The 12,348-nt window shown below is 38.4% G+C and overlaps 1 protein-coding gene across 1 annotated transcript in view; it reads right to left on the reverse strand.

The window, feature by feature from the left end:
* Window positions 1-222: 222 nt before the first annotated feature.
* WDR11 (WD repeat domain 11) overlaps window positions 223-12,348 on the reverse strand; it is a 68,743-nt gene continuing 56,617 nt past the window's right edge. The window contains exons 21-29 of the mRNA XM_048506557.1: window positions 12,114-12,176; window positions 11,504-11,569; window positions 10,722-10,896; window positions 9,603-9,698; window positions 9,179-9,344; window positions 7,757-7,854; window positions 6,212-6,357; window positions 5,658-5,737; window positions 223-4,775 (exon numbers count right to left, since the gene is read on the reverse strand). Coding sequence (XP_048362514.1) covers window positions 4,618-4,775; window positions 5,658-5,737; window positions 6,212-6,357; window positions 7,757-7,854; window positions 9,179-9,344; window positions 9,603-9,698; window positions 10,722-10,896; window positions 11,504-11,569; window positions 12,114-12,176 — 1,048 coding nt within the window. The 3' untranslated portion in view covers window positions 223-4,617. The remainder of the gene's footprint in view (window positions 4,776-5,657; window positions 5,738-6,211; window positions 6,358-7,756; window positions 7,855-9,178; window positions 9,345-9,602; window positions 9,699-10,721; window positions 10,897-11,503; window positions 11,570-12,113; window positions 12,177-12,348) is intronic.

Below are 12,348 nucleotides of genomic sequence, written 5' to 3' on the forward strand. Positions count from 1 at the left end.
TTATTCCTGAACTTTTTCACAGTATTCAATGGAAATCATGATACTACCTGCGGGAAGAATCCAGAACAATTTACAAGTAATCAAGTCAGATTTTCAAAAAAATGTCATTGCTATCAATGCTAGTGAAGTATATGCATACTGAATTTTCATTAAAGTATGTTTTAAAATCATAAATGTATAGTATGTAATTAAATGTATGTAATTAAATCACAACAAATCTAACAGTTTTAATGCTGATTTTAATAACCTGTGTCTTATTTAATAAGAAATCATTTTTATAATGATTAATTCATCTTTGTACAAGAGATCCCTTCATAAAAGAAATCACTTCCATGTTGTGCAAAATATACAGATTCTACTCTTAAGACTGTAATCCTACACACATTTATTTGATAAATAAATCTCACTGTACCCAGTAAGACCGAGTTCTCGGTAAACATGTGTAGGATTGGACTCTAAAACATACACAAAAATATAGCCAGTGAAAGTAAGTCTTTCCTCAACATCAGCAACATCCAGTATAAAAGATTAAAACCTGGCAACACATCCTGAAATCAATTCATAGCATGAAAACTGCACAGCTGTATTAATGAAGTCTGCTACTGAAGACTGCAAGTACTATAATAGAAGTGCTGAAAACTACTGAGAACTAATACTCTACTCAATATAAGGATTAACATAAGCTATGTTAATAATATAAACCAACATTTACTTAGCCTACTCCTTATTACAAGTATGACTGCTAGCTTTGTTTAATGCTAAATTTATATAAGCCTTAACAAGGACCTAAATATGCGCTATGTCTCCATGGTTGCCAATGCCAGTGGTTGCCAATGACCCTCAGCTTCCCCAAACATCTTGCGAAGGAATTGAAGTTCAAAAAGCAGCTGTGAATTCCTTGTTTCCGTTAAATTAGCAATTAGAAAACTCTGGGGAAAATTACACATTTTAAGGCATAATGTGCATTGAGAAAAAAATTCAAAGGCAAAACTGTATCCACGTTGTCTAAACAATATATTCCCTTTATATATAGATAATTATGTAATGAACATTCCTGATTCATTTCTTCCCCTTTAAAGGTGTTATCCTGGGTGAAATTAGAAAAAACATGCTCACACATTTGTAGTTATGGGCGGGGGGGGGGGGGGAAGGGACTGCTCTGTACCTGTAAGAAACAGGCAACACAATCCACAGGAGGGGGGATAGTTTCATGGCAGCCAGGGATACTTAGATGCACCACCCCCAGAGAGGAATGGGGAGGTGATGAAAGGAAGGGCGGGGGGGGGGGGGGGAACTAAGCAAAGACCTGAAACTCACCATTGCAATCAAAAGGGCTATGCTGTGTTGCTGGCAGCTGAAGAGGATGTTCCTGGGCTGAAAGCCCTTTGGAAACTGACTAAAGTTTGTTCCATCCCCGGGGACGCCTCAGCACCGCCATGAACTCCTGCAGTGTAGGAATTTGTGCATAGTGGCAGTGTTTGCGCCTGGGCACCACAGAGCAACATGATGCCCTGCCACCAGCATTAGTGCCCCCTCTTGATTGCATAGGTACCACTTGCACTATCTGGACTGGCTATGACATCGGCAGCACGATCACACCAGCTCAACAATTTCTCCCTTTCTTCCATGGATTGTACTCTATGTGTCATATGCATTTAAGAAAAGAAGAATTAAGCTTCCTGAAGAAGATCTATGCCTTTTGGATGATTAGAGTGAGAAAAACAGCATTATAGAAGGGCAGACAATTTACAGCACTGAAAGCAGACACATAGAAAGAAGGGAAGGAAAGATGGCAAAACTTACTATGGGCTTCTGAAAGACATCTAGAAATGGTCAAGTCTTACACACTGAGATTATATGAATACTAAAATAAGCAGTAGTAATGACTAAGGATCAACCAAATTTCATGTGCAAGATTATTTCACACTTCACTTGTGTATTTTTGGCCTGCATTTCCAAAACAGAAAGCTTGGTCTACTAGACAATACACAGGATGGGGGAATTCTATAGTGAACAAAAAACCACAACATATTCCTCTACATAGTTATTCTATTCCAAACTGATGCAAAGGTGTCTGCTGATATGGCAGTGAGTAACAGTTACATGCTCATCAGTGGAGGCATCAGACCTGTAGACATGTGCGTGTACAGATCTACTATTTCTATCCAAAGCCATGGAACAGATCTGGTAGGTTGAAGAGAATAGCTGGATGATTAATATTTTCACCTGATTATCACCATGCCTGAGATGCACAATATATAAGATATAACTATCTGGGATTATTTTAGAATGGTTTTACTGCTGGGGCAATAAGCACTAGATCCACTATTTTACTTAGGCTACCATATTAGCAACGGTCACTTGCAATGGAAGCAACACATTCATTCAACAGTCATTATCCACAAGAATCTTTAAAGCACTGAAGAGCTGAACCATTGTAAGGGCGTGCTTCAGGAAATCAGTAAGACAAGGATAGTACTATTCTCAGGCTCTTATTCCTTGAGCTCTTGAAATCACACCCTATGGATTAAACGACAGGGGACAAATCTAATGATTGCCTAGCTTACTGATCCTACAAACCAACCAATATGGTACAAAGCTTGAAGAGATTTTCAAAGACAGCTAAATGAATTCACAGTCCAACACACATTACACTTTGTTGACAATCAATTATCCAGCTTCCAGAGATGCCTCTGAAAACACAAGCAAATGAGCACTTGTAAGGAGTCACTTTGTTCTTCTCCTGTTGGTACAGTTCTTCATTATTTCCTTGTTGCTCCAAAGCACTACTTCATGTTAAGAGTGCAGTTGCTATGATTTAAAGACCGACACATTTGTTCCACAGCAACCTATCACACTATTAACTGATCAATAACTTAATCCAGTGGACAAAACTACATATTTACAAGTGCTTGGAAAAAAGGAATGTCACAAAGAAAATACTGCAAAAAAACATGGAATGCAAAGAATGTGAAGGATATAAACTGATATTAAAGGAGTTTAAATCAAGACGACATATGCATTTGCTCCATCATTTCCTTAATACAAGTAAAGGAGTAAGAGTTGGAAGAGCTTACTAAATGAATATCAAGTTGCTCCCAGTATGCTTTACCTTAGTCAGACTGACAACTCCCCAGATGTGATACAACAAACACAACAAATTTGCTCCCAATCTTTGGGAGTTTCTCTTAGATCTCCCAAGTAGGTTAGTCCAGAGGCTGCATATTTTTCTGGAAGTATCAGCATTTGGGTGCTTTTGCCCAGCTCTCTGAACTGTGATTAGACATCAGAGCCTGAACAAAAAAATTTTTTTTGACAGTTTTGTTTTCTTTCTATTTGCATAGCTGTGAGTAAAGTCTCAGTGTCAACTCTAGTGCCAAATAAACACACAATTTAAAATAGTTGCTTAGAGCAATATTTTCAGGGGAGACTAATGAAGGAGTATTAAATTCTAAACCCTGCCCCTGCGATGGACAGCTGTATTCTAAAGAACTGTCCTGCTTGCTGAACCACTGTGATTGGCAGGGAGTTTGAACAGAATTGTGCTAGTTGCAGTTAAAACTTTGATAGTTAAGAAACTGACCGTTGACCTAGAGAGAAGTTAATAGACAGAAATGGGAAACAGCAGTGTTAGCTGTAAATTGTCTGGTGGAGAATTTCTCATCAGGAGTGAAAAGGAACATATTTTGGGACCAGGACAGGATCCATCAACAGTTATCTCGGGAAAATAGCTCTAAGGTTTAAGATTCTTAACAAATATCTCTTGTGAACCAAGTGATCCTAGGCCAGTTTGAGCACCCATGTGTGTTGATGTTCCTAACTCCTGTCACTAAAGAACCACTTTGAAAAAGAAACTTAAGTTTCCAGAAAGTGTCAAACAAGCTTAAGTTTAAGAAACATCAGGGATTGACAAAAAATCAGTCTCACAAGAAAATTAAGGTTTAAACATTTGCATGTGAACCACCTTTTGAAGTATCACTTGAGCTTAACCATCTCAAATTTCTCAATTCTTTATTGTTTTAAGACATATTCCTGTTATGAAGATTTGCTAACCTGACTTTTAAATCCTACAAAAAGAGCAAACCCATTTTTAAGTTGCACTTCAAAAAGTCTTGAGTGCCTGATCTTCTGATCATTTTATTATTCAAAGTAAGTTTTTCCATCCTTGCCTATTTTCCAATGTTGCAGAGAATGCTGTATGGTGCATGTATTTGTACCATCTGAAAGTTTTGTCTTATCAGCTACAACATTTGCTAAGGATTTTGGGCAGCACCTCTTACCTAATGAAGCATAGCTGACTGAGGCAGCAAAATGGCTTGGACTGGCCCTAGTTATATGATTTCTCATAACTTTCCTGAAACATCTTACACATGTGCATTTTTTGTCCTTTTATTCCGAACTTTTGGTCAAAGTGAAATATAATCTTTTGCTTAACGTTAACCAAGCTATCTTAATCAACTGTAAAAGCCTTCACACATGATGTTCTGTATAATTTCTGTGTGACCAAGAACATTTGTTTCATTGAAAAATAATCCTTTTTATCGCCTGTAAAGAGTTACTGCATTGATGATTCAATCTGACAGAAAATCTCAGTCTTTAGTGGTTCATTTAGGGTTGTCACTCTGTAAGTCCTTCTTCTTTAAGCTGTTGGAGTTCATTCAGCAAATCTTTGCCGGCAGCCCCTGCTTTTGAGGCAAACAAAATTGCAGCCTGCAAAAAACCCAGAGTCTTCAAGCTTCTGGCATAATCTGCAAACACTGCCTGGATTAATTTTTGTAAAATAAGGATTAAGAAACATATAACTGAATTAATGGAAACAAAAATGTTAGATCTCTATCACCCCTTTGGCAAAGTAGTTAAAGGTGGTATTACCTAAGACTGAGTCATAGCGACTACATCACTCCACTTTTGGTCCATCTACACTGGCTTCCAAGTTTGTTTCTGAGCCTAGTTAAACCTTTAAAGTTCTATGATTTGGGCCCAGCATATTTTGGACCACCTACTCCCATACAAATCCACTACACTCGTCTTCTAATGCCCAGCTTAGGGAGGTGGCAACTCAAAAGAGGGCCTTCCAATTCATCACGACAAACTTATGAAACTCCCCTGCCCTAGGATGTTCAAGTCATGTATCGATATATAACACTGTTTTCTATCAGTGAGTCAAGACTTGCTGCTGCTGTTGTTTGTTTGGCATTCCCTTGGTGATCCATCCTTCCTGCCTTACACTTTAATTGCAGACTCTCTGTTTTTATAAGTGTATTTTACTTTTGGTTTCAGTATTATGGTGCATTTTATGGTCTCCTTTCAATTGTTAGCCATCTTGGTGAACCTATGGGTAGAAAGGTGGGATGTACATTTTTGTAAACAACTAACTAACTAACTAAATAAATACAAGTGAACACTGTTTTATAACATAAAAAGCATAGCTAGAATCTCCCGTGCCCTGATTGCTCATTCATTGGATTCTTTGCTTCAGTTAACTTCCTCTGAAAGTGTCACTCTCTTTTTCTTAAAAATGCTTATTTTCTCTTCTTTTCCACTTAAGACTGAGTAATTAAATATGGACATACCACATAAGCATTCTAGCTGCTGCTGGCACCCCTATTAAAACTGAAAGTGACAGACACTCGGTGCATACTTTCACAAAAGGATATTTGCATCTTCATTAACTTCAATGGTACCATACTGAAGGCAAGCTTCAACAAATAATGCAGCCCGGTCAAAATACCTCATGCTGTTGAAGAAGAGACAAACAGGATATAAAGACAGCTTAAAGTGCTTCCTGCCACTATCTAGCAAGGCCCCTTAACACATTTGCCACAGAAATTCAGATCACTCAATGAGGTCTTTGATGCCAAACTTTAGAACAGCCAAGGATTCAGCCTCTCTGTCCTGAGCAAGAATGTACGGAACAAGCATAGACTCTGGCTCCCTCAACAAGTAATGTCAGTAGAGTGACCATAGCAGAAATAGTCTTAACTTTCCTTTACAGCAAAAGAGAGGCATTTTAATGTTAAAAAGGACGTAAAAGAATTACTGCTGCATAATTCTCCTTGCTGCATCTCTTTTTTTGTTTCTGTGTTTCCTTGCTGCTTATTTCAGAACTGTGATGATTGTAAATAGCTCTGAGTCTCTACCTGCAAAGAAATAGCTAATACATAATCAAATACATAGAAGGCAGAACAACAACACAAAAGACCCAGATTACCTGTGCAGCATCTCTGTCACTCTTACAAAGCAACCTAGGGAAAGAAGAACAAGGATGGCCTTGGATTTCTGATTGATTTGTGGAGAGCAAAGATGGTCGACCCAACGCTTCAAAACATCAGCACATTCCTCTGGGTTCAGGCGAACCTATGGGAGATTGGAAATATATGATTGAGTTTTAGAGTCCACATCAGATCATCCAATGCAGACAATGAGACACAATAATTATTTTTTGGCAAACTGCTTTCAGTGTGTACCAGCTAGTTCCTTTGGTCAGAAGTTTATTTTAAAAAATCTGGCAAATAATGGGGAAGAATCCCAGGTATTTGGAAAATTAGAAATATAAATGGGAACCTGTGAGACTGGGGGTAGGGGAAGGGATCCCATCCTTATACCCACCTTGCTCTGAGGGTCAGTCTCATGAGCCCCAGTTTTATGTTTCAGGATTCTTATTTGTAGAAATGTGTGTTTTGCATCTACACTGATTCACAGATTTAAGTATCCACAGATGGGGGCATATTGACTATTAGATACATTGACTGTTTCAGACCTGTGCACGGTGATACTAAAAGTTTTATCAAAACTTCACTAAAAAGACTTTTTTTGTTGCAAATCTAAAATTTTCATAGTGAACTCTACCAAGTCTTTGCAAGAGCATGTCTTAGGAATATACATGTGTTCTTAAAATGGGAGCTTCTAGTGAAGCACAGAGAGTGGTCCAGCAAGAAACAGGTGACAGAAAGCTGGGCCAGAAATCAGGAACCCATAACAACCAGTACAAAATAGAACAAGACATGAGTGGAATGAGGAGCTGGGCGGTGGGAAAGTAGCAGGGTGGGGAAGGATGTAATGAAAGGTAAAAAATGAGATGAAGATAAGGCCAGATGAGAGGAAAAGGCAAATAGGATAAAACAAAGCCTGAGTCTGTTCTCTAAATATTTTATTCCCCAAAGAGTCAATAACCACCGACAACTAATTAACCACAAGTCAGACAGTCTGAGGGAAACCAAGCCCTCTGTTAGAAAATACCTGCAAATCTAGGTAGCCAATTTTTATAAGCAGCAATCACATGAAGCCAAGTATGTTGGTTTATAATCTCCTTCCTCCTAATTTCACTCTGGCTGATTCTGCATGGGTTAAAACCAGCAGTGTGAAAACGGGGTGAAAACGACGTGAAAGGGTTTAAAACGGTGTAAAAGGGTTTATACTGTTTTCACACCGTTTTCACACTGCTGTTTTTGGCCCATGCGGAATCAGCCTCTGTTTTTAGGAACTGTACAATCTTCTTCCAAATATCTCTTTTAATGTGAAGTTTGTCACCAGTGTTTCAAAATGCATGCCTCTGTAAGCATTGGAGGAACTCATGGTTGTCTTTTCTCACCCCACATTAAGCATTCAGAGGTTCTGAACTTCTGCCCTACTGTGAATGAACTATGAGAATCCCATCTTTTATCTTCCTAGCTTATCTGCTATACGCAAGTGATTCAGTATTAAACAAAAAGTAGCTTAGGGTACGACTGTAAATATAACTGAGAACATTGCCTACTTTTGCAAGCCATGCTGCTCGATTCCATTCACCATAGGTCTGCAGATAACGACAGGCATCAGCGGCTTTATCTATTAAACACAGCAACTGAACACCCTCTGAAAAAGAAATCATCTAAGCTTAATAAATTGCAATTCCAATACAAGCAGCCTGAGTCTCCCCTGCCACTTAGGGAGAGAAACCCTGACTACAGCTGTCTCTGAAGTTCAAAGACCAAGGCCTCCTGCCTGGACATTTTTTGCGCTGCACACCCCCAAATGGTTGTTTTCTATATTGCAAACTTTGAAAAACATTGCAAAGAAACCAATAGATCATTGAAAATTTTAAACAAAATACATTTAGTTACAGCACTGGGTTTTGTAAGTCATTTTTTCAGGTTTTTTCTCTCTACTTTAATAGCCATATGTTTATTTTTTAAGTATGTGGGCAAAGGGCAGTTTCCCAGATCAGCTTTATCCTGCCAGAATTTTGCAATGTAAAAGAGCTTAAAATTCAATGCTTTGCCAACTGCAGAACTATCTGAAGATTCTCCAGTATCCTGCCTGAATACCTCTTGTAATTGTGACTCAAGAAATTATCCAGCATGGTTTTTTTTCTTTCCTGGTACGAAAGCAAAGTTGTGAGCATCTTTGCTTACTCCATTTCCTTATTGTCCTCCCCCATTGCCAAATATATATCTGTAATTCTAAAGCTTCAGAATAGTTATTTAAATACAGATTTATTATTACGGTGGAACACTAGCCTTCTACTCTGAGAATGGTTTAAAATTTCACTTTTGCTTTAATCTGCTAGTTAGTACACAGTTGGAGACCCCACTGGGGTTTCAGCTTGGAAATTTTGTTTTGTATATTTTGTTATGTGCTGCATTTTAATAGTTTTGCATTTTTATTTAACTTTGTATTGCCTAAATACCTATCAGCTGTATAGATATAATTAATTAATGGAATGGAAATACTTCTTCAAATTAGGTCCTGAACAAATCAAGCTTTCCACACACATAATCACACACACATAGGAATGGATGCATAACACAGGCATGAAACTCATAAATAGCAATGACTGATCATACCACACTGTGCAGAGACAGTGGAAGATTCCAGACTATTATTAACTCAGTTCACTCTCCCGCTCATTGTACATGGCACACTGAGGCCCAAGAGGGAAAAAAGCTTGTTTTTTAAAATACAATTACAATCACTTTCACTTGTCAAGAGTCATTTTCTAAAGAGAGGTCTCAGAACCTAGTCTGAAGTAGACAGGCCAAGTATATACTTTTTCTCAGCAGTGGTTTGCTATCCTTCTCTATTTATGTGTCTAGGACTGGCTACACTGAGCTCAGCATGACTGGCATTCAAGAAAACCAGCCATAGTAAAACCTCCCCAATTTCTTTCTTATGAGATCCAGGAAGATGAACATCTCACCTGCCAGCTTTCCATTTGCAATCATGTTTGTCGCTACCAGTTTTATAGTACTTTGAGAAGGACCTGAGGAAGTGACTGTTGTGACTAGACATGCCTTGAGTGAATCACAGTAGTAATAAGGGTTCTCTGCATTTGTCTCCAAGAGTAGCTGCACAGCTCTGTCAGTCTGAGAAGGGTAAAAACATTGCAAGATTTTCAAGTCATCCTATCAGCTTGGAAAACCTACCCTAAACTAATTTAAGAGGCTTTAAAAAAGAAGGAAATAAATAAAAACAAACTCCCCTTTGCCTAGTGTCAATGTCCTTTGTGTAGTGTCAGTGCCATTTAACACCCCCCTCCCCTTGCCACCTTTGCTTTGCTAAGCCATGTTATTATCCGATTTGAATAGATGAGACCATAAAAGGCCCAAACAGGCTACACAGACCTGGCCTAATAGAAGTAACTGGTCGGTACACTTCCTGGTATGGTCATAATTTGATCTCTTAACTTCTTGAAGATTGACTCTGTCAAGCTGGAATTTCTGCAAATAATCATATTGAAACAGTTATGAAAATTGATTATTCATAACAACTGTAAGACTCACTGCTATATACAAAGGCTTCCCTGGTGATTACAAAGATCATTAATCCATATATTTTATGTTGTAAAGTCAATATGCAGCCACACAACCACATCACTTTCACATGTCGAGGTATGCTGGTGATTAGTGAATTCTGCTGTTAGCAGGTACAGAACAAAAGCTGGGCTAAGAAAATGCATAAAAGTGGAAAGTTTTTGATGAATGCTAGTGAAGGGAGAGAACATTAAAGGAGCTGAGATAAAAGTAGTGGGAATAGAACTATGGCAAGCAGTAATGGATGGGGGGGGGGGGATCACCAAGTTAAGTATGGAGAGCGCTGAATGAGCCAAGGGACGGCTATGAAGACCTGGCCTGAAGATATAGTTACAGGTAGAGGAAATATGATGTGAAGGTCTCTATGCCTGGTTGTTGGTCCTCTAGGGAAACTATGTAAACAGGATGTGGGCCTAGATGGACCACTGGTCTGATACAGCAGGGCTTTTTTAAATGTTCTTAGAACAGCAACCATCCAGAATTGACTAAGCAGAAGAATTCGAGTGATTTATGTTGTAGCGCTTCAGATCTTTTGGATTACAGCATGGAAAACTGTTACAAGCCTTCCCTTGCACTAAAGATATGCAAAAAGAAAGGCTGTGTATATATTAAGAGACATACGTTTGGAGCAACTACTTGTTTCTTCAAACCTTTTAAATTTGTTTCTGAGATTGTCACGATAATGATTCAACATCATTTTGTGTGAAAGTATTGTGATCTGGTGGGAAACTACAATTAAGAATAAACCCTATCCCCACTTCATTCAGAAATAGAATTTCCACTGCCTAACAGAGTGGGCAATGTCACAATAAACTTAACTAATGCCATTAATAATAAAAAGTTACATATTCCTTAATATGAAAGGCACAAATGAGAGCAGGAACGGTTTTGTGTAAAAGCAAAGCTTTTGTTGAAAACACGTTGCAATACCTGGAAATGTGAGTTTTCACAGAGTGTATCATAACAGATATCTAATGGACTGCTCCATTTTTCTTGACAAAAAAGATCTTCTGTTTTGGCCATTAACGTTTTGCCCTGGGAAAAAGCATGCAAATAATGGGCAGCAACACTCCAGAAATGCAGTTCGGATTCATCCCCATAAAGTCTGGTAAAGCAAAAGTCTAAATTAATGATGCATTTAAAAACAACAACACAGCAAACACTGCTAAATGCAGGCTATTTATCAAACTGTCCTGCATTGTAAACAGGACGTTGCACAGAAACAGTAAGTAGTACAACCTTGCTGCCAGAATTATTTCTTCCAAAAATGCAGACAGAAAGTGTTCCACTGTGATGCCCATTCTCCACTCACACGGAGTGTTCACCACCAGCCACAAGCCCTCTCAGGTTCAAGGTTACAAGTATGTCAGGCTGTCATACATCACTACCCTTCTTGTCTCTTTTCATATCTCTAGAGAGCTATGACGGTTTATCCTCTCAGGTCTTGACTCTCACTCACAAGACATCAGCAGACAGGGTAGCCCAGCCCCCTTTAATAACAGGCCCTCACTCAAACACTTGTATCAACTTGTATCTCTCACTATCGAAACACGTTTCTAAATGATTTTAACACACAAAGTTTCTAAATGATTTTAACGCAAGGCTAATCTAATTCATTTAAGAAAAACAATTAGATGTTCAGGCATCAGACCATGTGGCAAGTATCAGCAAGACAGGGACAGCGCTTTTGACTTCAACAAGCTTTCTGTTACCTCGCAATCAGGAGACATCGCTGCAAGAGGGTGAACTCTGGATCAAGCAAAAGTTCCTTGATGTCACTAAGAAAGGAAAGCCAGATATTATAGGCAATTTGCAAAGCAACATATTCATGCACATGTAGATATTGCAGATTTTAGAAGGGGAAAAGAGCAAGTGTCCAGCAGCACCTTAAAGATTAACAAAATTTCTGACAGGGTATGAGTCACAGCTTACTTCTTTGGATACCAGTCAGATAATAAAGAAGAAAAGCCTGCCCTAATTTAGAATGTGCTGAATCAAGACAGAAAACTATTCATATTTAATACTTAACAATGATCTGGCTGCCACATAACCTTGACTGCTAGGAAGTGGACTAACGGAAAAATGAAATCTAAAACTATGAGACTGAGAGCCATTGTTCCAGTTCTAAGTTAAACATTCTTTTTTACTATACAGATACAAAATTATCAGTCTGACTAGGGCAGCCGGCAAATACAAAATTTAAGATCATTGCCTCCCTATTTAATTATAAACTTTTGATTTAACAGGAAAAGAGCCTTGATTGGAAAGAATTATGTGCTTTAGAGAGGCTGTGTTAGGGTCTTTTTACAAAAAAGTGCTTACTTGGACAATGAGTACAATTGTTCTTGCAGCAAATTTTTAATGTTTTCATTCTCTGGATAATTTCTGCAAAGCAAACATTAAGTTTAATACACAGGTACAGACAGTCTGAAATTCAACAACCCAGCACAACTCTTAAATTTACCACATACTCACTGTTATGCTAAAAAAGGGGGGGCGTCTAGCAAAGAATCAACTCTCAGAAGGGGTACAAATAGTGAGACGAGGGCTTGGACCT

Source organism: Sphaerodactylus townsendi, linkage group LG08 (assembly GCF_021028975.2).
Source record: "Sphaerodactylus townsendi isolate TG3544 linkage group LG08, MPM_Stown_v2.3, whole genome shotgun sequence".
In the NCBI taxonomy this organism is placed as follows: Eukaryota; Metazoa; Chordata; class Lepidosauria; order Squamata; family Sphaerodactylidae; genus Sphaerodactylus; species Sphaerodactylus townsendi.